General features: G+C 38.8%; 1 protein-coding gene across 2 annotated transcripts in view; it reads left to right on the top strand.

The window, feature by feature from the left end:
• Window positions 1-12716, top strand: part of RBM33 (RNA binding motif protein 33) — a 155578-nt gene that overhangs the window by 60385 nt on the left and 82477 nt on the right. For both annotated transcript variants that reach the window (XM_054021129.1, XM_054021127.1), the window contains exon 10: window positions 3792-3850. In XM_054021129.1, coding sequence (XP_053877104.1) covers window positions 3792-3850 — 59 coding nt within the window. The remainder of the gene's footprint in view (window positions 1-3791; window positions 3851-12716) is intronic.

Here is a 12716-nt window from a genome sequence, read left to right as displayed (position 1 = left end):
CCTTGCCACAGCACCCATAGTATTTTCTAAAATCTTGGTCATGCCAGTGGTACCTCTTCATCTCAAATATGGCTTTTGTTGTCTTGATTTGTTGATCAAAATATCGCCTTTCAACAACTTCTTGTAAGCTCTGCGAATTCAAAGTTCAAAATGGATTTGTAATCTCTCTTCAAAAATTCATCTCTGCTCAAGATCTCTTGTGTGGGAGCTCATTTTTTTAGCCAGTGAAGGGTCTAGCTCTATTCCCAGGAGATAGGCACCTGAAGAATGAGTCTTGTAACCTTTACATATTAGAATTTCAACTTGACAAAGTTTTTGCCTTCTAGGTCTCATGATTTGTGTTGACACAGTTCATTGATCTCTTCTTCATCTGAAACTCCAGCAAATCTTCCTTTTTTTCTGAACTGACCATCAATAAGACAATTTAACACTTGTGTTAGTGGACATGCAGAAAACTGCTAAATACAGTCCTCTATGTAGACCAAAATAATAGATTCTAGCTTGTTTGGTTGGAAATCCTGGTCTGTTGAGATGGCTTTAACTCAAATCCAGCTATTCATCATTCTCTCAGATTGTAGCAGTAGATTTACTGTCACTTGAATGCCTACAAAGTGTATACTTATGGAAGATGACGATAGGACGTCAGTAGTGTAAATCTTGAAGGGGGAAGACACAGAATGATACTCCTCAATGAAGAAAAATACAGTTTTAGTAAACATATCCAGCACAATTAGTTGTTCAAGCGGACTGACTGAGTCACCATTCCTTTAGCTCAGGTAAGTGGGAGACAGAGACACAAATATTAAAGGAAATTTAGACCTATTTTCCCAAAATAGGTGTTTGTATTGGCCATCAATAAAACAAAATATTCCTTATGCTCAGTTTCTGATATCTCTGTATGGTACCACAATAGCAAAAAACTGGTCAGTTGACAACTTCAGCATGCGGTGAATGGGTCTTTGACTGTATGACTACCTCACAACTTAATATTGGCATCACAAATAACTATCCCACCAAGGATTTTAGGGCCACCAAAGTTCAGAAGTGAGCTACCAAACTGTCTTTTAGTAACTTACTAAATTGCTATGCGGTGACTCAATTTTATCCTTTAAAACTAACTTTAAATTAAAGCAATTTTCTGGTTTGTCAGAAAAAAATACTATTAAAAAAATCCTTTAAAACATGAGACAGGGATGGTTTCTGCTGTCTCTTTAAATATTTCCTGGTCATTTACCATCAGATGATATTTACTTCCATTCTTATTTAAAATCCTGCCCCACACTGTGCTGTTTCAAAATGTTATACCACCAGTTCTTCCACTTCTATCATTAAAAATTTGTGCCTTAATTTGATGTTCCGAAAAGAGTGCTGGTTTGAGCCATCTTTGCTGCCTCAGCAGAGAGGCCAAGGATTGAAAGGATTTGAACTATCATCTTTCACGAGTATTAAATTCATTTGTGTGCTTAAAAAAAAAAGGGGGGGGGGGCACTGCCAGAGGCACTATACCAAAACAGATAATGACAGTTGAACAGAATGCTGGCCTATTTTTTGTGTGTTCCTTCCTATACAGCTTTTTTTATTGCATATAGGCCCTGACCTGTAACACGTAAGCTATTTTAGTCATGGTTCTGTCAAACTCCCCATCTTTCCAAATTGGATGATGATTGTATGATACTGACAGGTGTTCAGGAAGAACTAAGATGAGACCATCAAACTGATTTTCACCTGTAACCTAATACAGAGGTTGAACGCAATCTTCCAAAGGTGAAAAGTTAGTGCATTTAGCCCAGTATGTCAATATATAAAATAGTAAAACAGAAATATGCAACAGAAGTGTACGGAAGTTAGACATAGGTGTGAGCTAAGAAAAGTTACTAATGCATTAGTTCTTGTATCTTACTCACTTTATAAGAAGTGAAGTTTGAGAAATCTTTGATAGGAGTTGGATTCCCCAATATGGAATTTGCTAATTCAGTGATGAAGTGTCAAGTGCTACTAATTGGTGTGAATACCACTAAGAATTTATGTATGCAGTGTAGTTGTAGCCCAGTTGGTCCCTGGGTATTAGATACAAGGCCGGTGAGGTAATACTTTTTATTGGATGACTTTTCTTCTAATGTTAATTTCTCCTGTTCAGAAGCGTAGTATAGTGGCGTCCGTTAAAGTCAGTATTTGATAACTAACCATTAGAGATGTATGGGAAATAATTTCTCCATCCTGGGAAAATTTTGGAAAGGTCATCCCAAATTAGGATAAAATTTCTCATTTCACAGACTTGCAATCAGAAAGAAAAAATTGTTTTGGGTCAGTCAATATGTGTTTTGTTTTGATAGTTTCAAAATGCTTCATTTTAATTTCAACCTATATTTTATTTATTTTTTTTACTAAAATTAGCTCACATTTTGAAGTGGAAAAATGGAAATTTTCATGTAGAAAATGTCCAAATGGAATGTTCCAACAATTTCAAAACTTTGTTCCAAAACTTTTTTGAAGCAGCAAATTTGTTCAAACCAACGCTGTTGAGATAAATCTGCATTTTCCAATGGAAAAAAATTATTTTCTGGAATGTTTCCCAACCAGCTCTAGTTACTACATCAGTTGAGATGTTCTCTTGTGCACCATATAGGCAAGAACTTTGGTAATTGTGTGTATTGTGGTTTTGTTAATAACAAGAAGCTCATTAATATAGAGAAGTGCTGATCCACTGCTGAAGTTTTGAAATTCAGTTTTTAACAGCTTTCTGTTTTTGAGGCAGGGGATCCTTTGCCTGCTGCAGGCTTTTATAGAAAAGTTATTTTTCATTTGAGATATTATACTGATTCTGTGAATATCACAAATCGAGTGTGACCCTTTTCAACCTGCAAGGTGTTTAAGGAAAGAACCTTGTGTGTGTGGAATGTCCCATTCAGTAATGTTAATAGGAGACATCAGAGCATAATTCTGAACTTCTTACTCTCTCCCTCCCATTTTAGGTTCTCTGTAGTCATTCCAGCTCCTGATCCGCTGTGATGCCTTAGCATGTATAGCGTTAGGATACTATAAAGACGCACTGAAGCGTGGAGTCTGTCGGGGGTCACAGTGACAATCTAGGGCCTTGGCTACACTGGCAATTCACAGCACTGCACTTGCTGCGCTCAGGGGTGTGAAAAAACACTCCCCCTGAGCGCAGCGACTGCAGCGCTGTAAAGCGCCATTGTAATCAGCGCCTGCAGCGCTGCACGCTCTCTCACAGCGCTGCAAGCTATTCCCCTCGGAGAGGTGGAGTACTTGAAGTGCTGTGAGAGAGCTCTGGCGGCGCGACTACACTCGCGCTTCACAGCGCTGCTGCGGCAGCGCTGTGAATCCGCGAATGTAGCCAAGGCCTAAAAGGGTCAGAGGGAGAAGAATCTAGGATGTATATGTTGAATTCCCTCTTTTTTGCATTTGAAGCATTGTTTAAATGCTGTATGGTTATGTCATTTAGATCCACCTTTACAGGCCTAAAAGAGTGTACTGCCTTCAGTTTGGCCATATGTAGTTTTTTTTCCCCCTCTGTCAACAGGGTATTTAATTCTGGAAAATTCAGGATTGCATTATCTAAATTATGCTAGGAGAATATTAATTGCCTGTTGAATGTTGGAAACAAAACTTGTCTCCTCTCAGCTAATTTTAGGGACTGTGGAGCACATGCTTAGTTCTTAAAGGTAAACATAACCAGCCGTGATTAAGATCTGCTACGTGACTACTTTTGGAGAGAAAGTCAACAACTGTTAGGTAAAATAAATTGTATTAAAAGGTGTTTCTTGTTTCAGTGCCCTTGTTGCCAGTCCCAACCCAGCCAAGACCTGCTGTAGGACCCCAGAGATTTCCTGTGAGTAGCAGCTGCTGCTTCTTCTGTAATATGGATAAGCATACATTTGCAAAGAAATATTAATATAGCAAATAAAAGCTGTTCCAATGAAATATAATTTTAAGGATTTGTAAATATTGACAGTAATCTCCGCAGTTGAAAATGTTTGTTAAAAGCTTAAGGTCAATGGATTTTTGAGAGCAGAATTAATTCTATTTAACTGTAAAATTGTTGAACCGGTCTCTCCAAAGGGAGAGGTACAAATGCATCTTGTCTTAGAGAACTTTTTTTCATTTAACTACTGGCATCCTTTAAAAAGGCTGTTGGGGGGGGGGGGGGGGGAAAGGGGGGAATCTCTCCGGCTAAAAAGCTCCATATTTTTATTCTAAAATCAGTGCCTTATTTTCTGCTTGGTTTAAGCATTTAAAAGGTTTCATTATTTTTTATATCAAAAATGGATTTGGCATTGAATGATCAATCCTTCCCTTCTTGCTTATCTTTGGCTTCCAAAACATACTAGCTATCTTTTAGCTCTTTCTCTAAACTAATCTGAGCGCCTGACTTATTCTGAGTGGATGAAGTGTGCAAAATCACTTGTTCATAGTTTTCCAATTTGTGGTAGTTTTCATCTTAATCTATTGTGTTGTATCATTTTAATTACTTACAATTGTTCACATAGTATCAAATCATTTAAATGAGTAATTTTTGTGTAATGTTACCTTCATTTGCCAAAACTTGGAGACCCACACATGCTTTTCTTGTACATGAAGTTGTACATGGGAAAGCTAAACCTTGGTAATATATGGAATGTGGAAGGGGGAAGTAAATGTTCGTGTATCAAAATATACTAATATACAGCGTTCATCTGTATAGAAATCAGTTGTAGCTGGAAAAGGCAGATCACAAAAAATTGTGCTGGTTTTGTGATTTCCATATGCATATAGTATGAGGATTATTTCTGTGCAGAATATTTCCTCTCAAAGATCCTTATCCATTCAATTACTTATGCTTGTTCATTTTGTACAGTTACTGATAGTCATATTCATTACCATAGAATCTGTTTTATGAAGTATAAAAAATGTTAAACAGCCTAAAACTCTAGCTTTACAAAGTCTGGTTATCGTTTTACCCAATTTTGTCATACTTCTGTGAAATTTCTATACTCCAGGTTACCACAATTTGACTGTGGTGTAACTAGAGGAAATACTTTTATCTGCGCAAGTCCAAGTGCAAAACAGAGAAATCTTCCTAGCATTTAAAAATGTTAATTTTAATTGTTCTTTGTGAAAATTGGAATTATGTTGTATCCCCGCATCTTGCACTTTGTTTTCCTGTGATATATATTTTAATTGATCTGCTAGTGAGCAAATTTTGAAATGAAAAGAAATCGGAGGAAGAAAGAAAGTATAAATCTGTTGTATTTGACATCCTTGGAAATGTGTTTACACCAACATACTAAAATTAGAACTTGATTTCTTTAAATAGGTTGTACAATTAGAATTTTTAAAATATTTTTTCCTATTTGCAGTAGACAAATACTAACTAACATACATATAGCAAAATAATTTATATACAGCACAACTTTTAAATGGAATAAAATAACAAAGATTCAGCTTACTTTTGGTATAGAATTGTATTTCTCTTTTGGATAGGAATATTTTCTCTTCTCCCCTAGAAGTTTCCCTAGAGAAAATGGGGCATCTTTCTTATGTAAGCATGACACTGATACTTGCTGTAATATTAAGTAGCTGATATTCAGAACTAAGAAAATTCTTTTGGTTAGAGTCTCTTTCCATTAAGTGGAGAGGCAGTGCATTGTAGTAGACAGAGCACTGGACTGAGATTCAAGAGGCCTGGGTTCTATTCCTGGTTCTGCCACTGGCCTGCTGGGTAAGACCTTGGGTAAGTGATTTCCATTCTCTGTGCCTCAGTTACCCGAATCTGTAAAATAGGGCTAATGATACTGACCTCCCTTGTAAAGTGCTTTACAACTGTTTACATAGAGTACCAAAGCCTCTAGGTAAGAGCTAGGTATGAGTAGCATTATACATATTTCACTTTTGTTTGATCAAATGTATTATATAGCTGTTGAACTCAAGTCAAATTTACCTTCAGATTTGAAAGTTCTAGGTGTTCCATTTATCTGTTCAGCCTGTTTTCCATGAAAATAAAATATAGTGTGATATTTGCATAATTATCAGAGGTATAACATTTTTAAAATATCTGTATCTGGAAGAAATGCTTTTGTTATAGAGCAATTTTTTTTTGCTCTGATGCATGTTAAAATCTGCAAATATTTCTATTCTATTTTTAGTTGATGTATATTTTAACAGGTAAACCAGCAGTTAGAAAACTTTGCAAATACGGTTTAAAAAAACCTGTAAGGTTGAATAAAATGTTAGAATTCCTGTAAGTCTTTGACTGAGAGAAAGAAGTCTTTTAACTTGATTTTACTGCTCCTTTATAGGACCACCTAAACAAAGGACATGTGTAGTCCACAAAGCAAATCAGATTTTTTTTTGTTTTCATTTTCAAGCTGCTTAAGTATTTCTAAAAATTGTTTGGGACTGCAGTTGATTTTTTTTTTTTTAGTATATGAGAACATGTAATCGTTCATTTTTAAAACCTTTAGTGTTAAATTCAGCCCTTCTGTAAGAGGACACAATTGTATTGACTTCAACAAAGTTGTACCAGGGCTGTGTTTGGCACATTGAGCTTCATGTTATAGGAAATTGGTAGAAAGCATAATGCAGTGCTTACAATGACTGGAGTTGAGCAGTGATTGGAATTGAGACAATTGTTAAACAAATCACTTGCCACTAAGTACAGATTTTGATACTGCATTTTCATATTCAGTTGCCAATAGTAATAAGTAAAACTTTAACATTTTCATCCCTACTTATTTATTTAAAGCTTTGTCCCTTGGGTGTTTTGGGAGGAAGTGGGGAGAAGACATAAATGGAATTACTTTTTTGGCCTTCTACACATTCCTTCTGGTTATTTCCTAACATATGGGGTAATACAGAATCAGAGTAAAATCTTGGAATATTCAAGGAGTATATCAAATACCTCACTGTCTAGCATTTTTCCTTTCAGTAAACAGTGACTACTTTGTTTAGTGTGCAAACAAGTCTTTATCAATAACCATATTAAACTCATTGGAAACTGAGTAGATAATGGTTCTGAAATGGGGCTGTCAGCCGAAGGCTATGGCACACTTGCACACAGGGTAAATATTAAAATTGTCGGTTCTGAAGAGTGCCTGTCATTCTATAAAAATTGCTGAAGACTCCATAGGTTTCCATTGTATTCCAGATCTTATTAGTTTGTGGCAATAAAATTTATGCAGAGATTTTAATCAGCGTGCAGTTGACACTATTTAATTCTTCCAGTTATTTTTAAATAGTCTATTTAAAAAAACAGCACATTAAGCTAAGACATTCCACTAGGTCTTATGTTATCTGTGTATCTTGGGCTTTAAGCAAATCAGAGCAGGGGATTGACTTTAGCTTTTGTCTCAAAGTGCCAATCATATAGTTGTCATTTAACAAATAATTAGTATCTAAAAGCCCATTCTCTCGCAGAGGTGTGGCAACTGGGCCAAATAATCCACTGTCTCCTCATACAGCCAGTGAAATTACTGTGGAATAAAGGTGGTAATTTGTCGTCTTCTCTGATATCAGTGGTCTAGGACTCTTGGCATGGCATTGATAAATGCCCTACTTTAGCTGTACGCTGCATGGATATCATTAGTAAAGTCAAAATGTCTGAGAACTTAAAAATTGGATGGTAACAGACGGTGAATCCCAGTGATGATTAAACGAAGTGATATTCTATACAAAAAGCTCTCAGGCTCATGCTTGTACCTTTTCCCATCACTTCACACTGATTCAGCCGACATTCTAGTGATAATCTGGGATTTTATTATATAGATAGCCAGCCAAAGATCTGCTCAGATGACTCTGCCATTTTTGGCAAAACTGACTGAAGGCTTTACCCATGGAGCAATTAACTAGGCCTTCTGTATTTTTATTACTGTTTCCTGGCCATATTATTTTATATTACGGTAGTGCAGATATCCCAATCAAGGTTCAGGACCCCATTGTACTAAATGCTGTTCAAATGAATAAGACGATGACTGTGCTTGCCACAGAGAACTCATAATTTAAGACAATAACAAAATGTAACAAGCAGATGGGGGACACTGGGGGGGTGAGGCAAAAGAAAGGGAGGAAAAGTTAAAAGTAAAAGGGGGACATCTTTCATAAATCAAGGGTTTTATTATCCCTAGATTGTCACCAGTCCAACCTGATGGCTTAAGATCCTCCTCAGTGGCTATAAGTTGGCATAACTTCATTGAAAAACTGACTTCAGTGGAGCTCTGCCAACTTACTCCAGCTGAGGAGGCTGGCCCCAAGGTCTTCATAGGTGATGCCTTGAACCTTGTGCATTTGAAAACTCTGTCAGCAGCTCTCTCAAGAACCATTCTTGAACATTGTTTTTGCTATTAAAGATTCTAATTTTCCCGTGGCCTGGCCACTAGGACCCAACTTAACAAGAAGCCATTTTGCAAATGGTGTTATAAACTGGGTAGTGCATAGAAAAACTGTCTTATAGCACTAATGTGCAAAAGTACCACATTTCTGACAGGAAAACATGTTTACATATGGTTCTTTAGTAAGCTACTAGGCTCTGTTTTTACAGAGCTAGGAACCATGCTTGCAAAGTCTTTAAACGCTATTTGGCCAGGAAGTATAAGCAGATAAACAAGGGCAGGGGAGGGATGAAAGCCTAGTCAGACAGTCCATCTCTATAGCCGTTATTCCACAACTCCACCCAGGATAGAACAGTCATCCTGAAAGACATTTTTGACTGGATTTGGACCATTCCTTGCGGCGGTAATAAATGAGTTTAAAAGTAAAAAGGGGTACTGTGATGTTGTGCAGTCTATATGGATTTATAAAAACATAATAAGTGAATATAATGTAACTGGAATAGTTTTATAAAAATATGATAAGTGAATATAATGTAACTGGAATATGCTTCATGCAAAAGGTCTCTTGTAAGGTATCATTACAAAGCTTATAATCTACTGAGTGTGATCATCCCATTTGTATAAATGTACCACTCTTGTATCTAAAACTAGAAATATGAAATATAACTCTGAAGCCCTATTGTAATTATGTAAAGTGTGGGCCATTAATGATGGTTTGGAATCTTGATGACTCCCATTAACACGGACCATTGTCTGCAGATAGCTGTGTTTACCTGTTAGTCTTCCTGTATATGTGTGTGCTGGCAAGTGGGCAATGAAGTCTTGCAGTGACATGTGATCATGTCACCTGAACTGGAATCCATCTTTAACCTGGTGGTTTTCCAGTGGGAGGGGGGAGGGGGTGGAAACCCAGAGAGACAAAGAGTTCCCACCTTATGCAAGTATAAGAGGGGTAGCAGTGTTAGTCTGAATCTGTAAAAAGCAACAGAGGGTCCTGTGGCACCTTTAAGACTAACAGAAGTATTGGTAGCATAAGCTTTCGTGGGTAAGAACCTCACTTCTTCAGATGCAAGTCATGGAAATCTCCAGAGGCAGGTATAAATCAGTATGGAGATAACGAGGTTAGTTCAATCAGGGAGGGTGAGGTGCTCTGCTAGCAGTTGAGGTGTGAACACCAAGGGAGGAGAAACTGCTTTTGTAGTGGGATAGCCATTCACAGTCTTTGTTTAATCCTGATCTGGTGGTGTCAAATTTGCAAATGAACTGGAGCTCAGCAGTTTCTCTTTGGAGTCTGGTCCTGAAGTTTTTTTGCTGTAAGATGGCTACCTTTACATCTGCTATTGTGTGGCCAGGGAGGTTGAAGTGTTCTCCTACAGGTTTTTGTATATTGCCATTCCTGATATCTGACTTGTGTCCATTTATCCTCTTGCGTAGTGACTGTCCAGTTTGGCCAATGTACATAGCAGAGGGGCATTGCTGGCATATATAACATTGGTGGACGTGCAGGTGAATGACCCGGTGATGTTGTAGCTGATCTGGTTAGGTCCTGTGATGGTGTTGCTGGTGTAGATATGTGGGCAGAGTTGGCATCGAGGTTTGTTGCATGGGTTGGTTCCTGAGTTAGAGTTGTTATGGTGCGGTGCATGGTTGCTGGTGAGAATATGCTTAAGATTGGCAGGTTGTCTGTGGGCGAGGACTGGCCTGCCTCCCAAGGTCTGTGAAAGTGAGGGATCATTGTCCAGGATGGGTTGTAGATCACTGATGATGCGTTGGAGAGGTTTAAGCTGAGGACTGTAGGTGATGGCCAGTGGAGTTCTGTTGGTTTCTCTTCTGGGCCTGTCTTGTAGCAGGAGGCTTCTGGGTACACGTCTGGCTCTGTTGATTTGTTTCTTTATTTCCTTGTGTGGATATCGTAGTTTTGAGAATGCTTGGTGAAGATCTTGTAGGTGTTGGTCTCTGTCTGAGGGGTTGGAGCAGATGCGATTGTACCTCAGTGCTTGGCTGTAGACGATGGATCGTGTGGTGTGACCGGGGTGGAAGCTGGAGGCATGAAGGTAGGCATAGCGGTCGGTGGGTTTTCGGTATAGGGTGGTGTTAATGTGGCCATCGCTTATTTGTACGGTGGTGTCTAGGAAGTGGACCTCCCATGTAGATTGGTCCAGGCTGAGGTTGATGGTGGGGTGGAAGCTGTTGAAATCATGGTGGAAGTCTTCCAGGGTCTCCTTCCCATGGGTCCAGATGATGAAGATGTCATCAATCTTTGATATGCAAAAGATACATAAAGGGGTGGAAGAGAACAGAGAGAGGGAGGAGCCATCATGAAGAATCCCCTAGCTATCACCTGAGCTGGAACAAGAGTTGTACCAGGGGAAAGAATTGTGCCCAGGCCTGGAAGGTGTCCAGTCTGAGAAAAACTTACTGAAGCATCTCTGAGGGTGAGATTATCTGTATTTAGTTTGATTAGACATAGATTTGCACATTTTATTTTATTTTACTTGGTGACGTACTTTGTTCTGTCTGTTACTACTTGGAACCACTTAAATCCTATTTTCTGTATTTAATAAAATCACTTTTCATTTAGTAATTTACTCAAAGTATGTTGGGGAAGTGAACAACTGTGCATGTCTCTCTATCAGTATTATAGAGGGCGAACAATTTATGAGTTTGCCCTGCATAAGCTTTATGCAGGGTAAAACGGATTTATTTGGGTTTAGACCCCATTGGGAGTTGGGCATCTGAGTGCTAAAGACAAGCACACTTCTGTGAGCTGTTTTCAGGTAAACTTGCAGCTTTGGGACAAGTGATTCAGACCCTGGGTCTGTGTTGGAGCAGACTGGAGTGTCTGGCTCAGCAAGACAGGGTGCTGGAGTCCTGAGCTGGCAGGGCAAACAGGAGCAGAGGTAGTCTTTGCACATCGGGTGGCAGCTCCCAAGGGGGTTTCTGTGATCCAGCCTGTCACAGGTACTAATTAATAACTTTAACCAAAAAGCCTGTCACCGTAATTTCCCTCTTGTATGCCAAATCACCATCCTGTCTTCTTTCAAAACTCTCCGTAAAGTGCACTCAGTCCTTCAAGCCTGAAGGTTAATCCATTAAACATTGTAGACTAAAAAGAAGAAAATATTCTGATATTGGGCCCTCATATGGTCAGTTGAGATACTATGCTTAAATTGTGTTTTCATAGGTTCTAATACCATTGATATAAGGACCATGTTTCCAATGTGTTGTATGACATCAAATATAACAATGCTCAGCACTTACATGGCATTTTCCAGCTGTCGATTTTAAAGTGCTTTACAAAGGTTGGGTAAGTGTTCTTATCCCCATTTTGGCATAAAATGGGAGAGATAAGATCTCTTGGCAGAACTCTCCTGTCTTTCTCACTGCCAAATTAGAAAGCCCAAACAGCCAAATCAGAAGGAGATTTTTAATAATTAATAAAACAATTGCTCTGAGAAGAAAATCCAGCAGAGCCTGCCTTTTAACTGCTGGAGGCGGAACAAAGTGGATGGCATCTACACATGTGAGGGCACACCCATCCTTCCCTTACTGGAAAGCTTGGTTCTGTCTCTGAGCAAGCTGCAAACAGGATGCAGACCTTCCCATTGGAAGAATGGAAATTTTCAGGGAAGTCAAGATACATTTTCCTACAGTTCAATTTTGCAGCTGGGAAAACAAGCACAAAGAAGCCAAGATTTTCCAAAATAGTTGCTTAGGCCTGGTCTACACTGGAGGGGTGGGGGAGGGATTGATCTAAGTTACGCAACTTCAGGTATTTGAATAACATAGCTAAAGTCAACGTACTTAGATCTATTCACCGCGGTGTCTTCACTGCGGAGAGTCGACAGCTGACGCTCCCCCGTTGACTCTGTCTGCGCCTCTCGCTCCGGTGGAGTACCAGAGTTAACAGGAGAGTGCTCAGCGGTCGATTTATCGCATCTAGACCAGACGCGATAAATCGACCCCCGCTGGATCAATTGCTGCCTGTTGATCCTGCGGGTAATGTAGACAAGCCCTTAGTTAGGCCCCTAAATATATATTTTAGCACCTAAATAGGAGGCCTGATTTTGAAAAGTGTAGTGCAGCCAGGAATACCCATAAGAATTTTGGAAAAGTCTACCCTAAGTGAGTTAGGCGTCTAACTTAGATGCTTTTGAAAATCCTACCCATTGACTTCAAGTGGCAAAGTCAATAGTAGGTGCTGGCTGCTCAGCACTTTTGAAGATCAGACCGATTAATTGTAGTTTGAATTTGTAATATGAATTTATTAGCTTAACAGTAGGGAATGAATTTGAAAAATTTCATGTTTAAGTGACTGCCTTGATCACGGTTGTGCAGCCAGTGAGTCATCATAACATTATATAAATACAGTATTAAATATGTGTTCTGAAT

This window comes from Malaclemys terrapin, chromosome 2 (assembly GCF_027887155.1).
Source record: "Malaclemys terrapin pileata isolate rMalTer1 chromosome 2, rMalTer1.hap1, whole genome shotgun sequence".
Taxonomy (NCBI): domain Eukaryota; kingdom Metazoa; phylum Chordata; order Testudines; family Emydidae; genus Malaclemys; species Malaclemys terrapin.
Note: the sequence above shows the minus strand (reverse complement) of the source record. Positions and strands in the feature narration are given on the sequence as shown.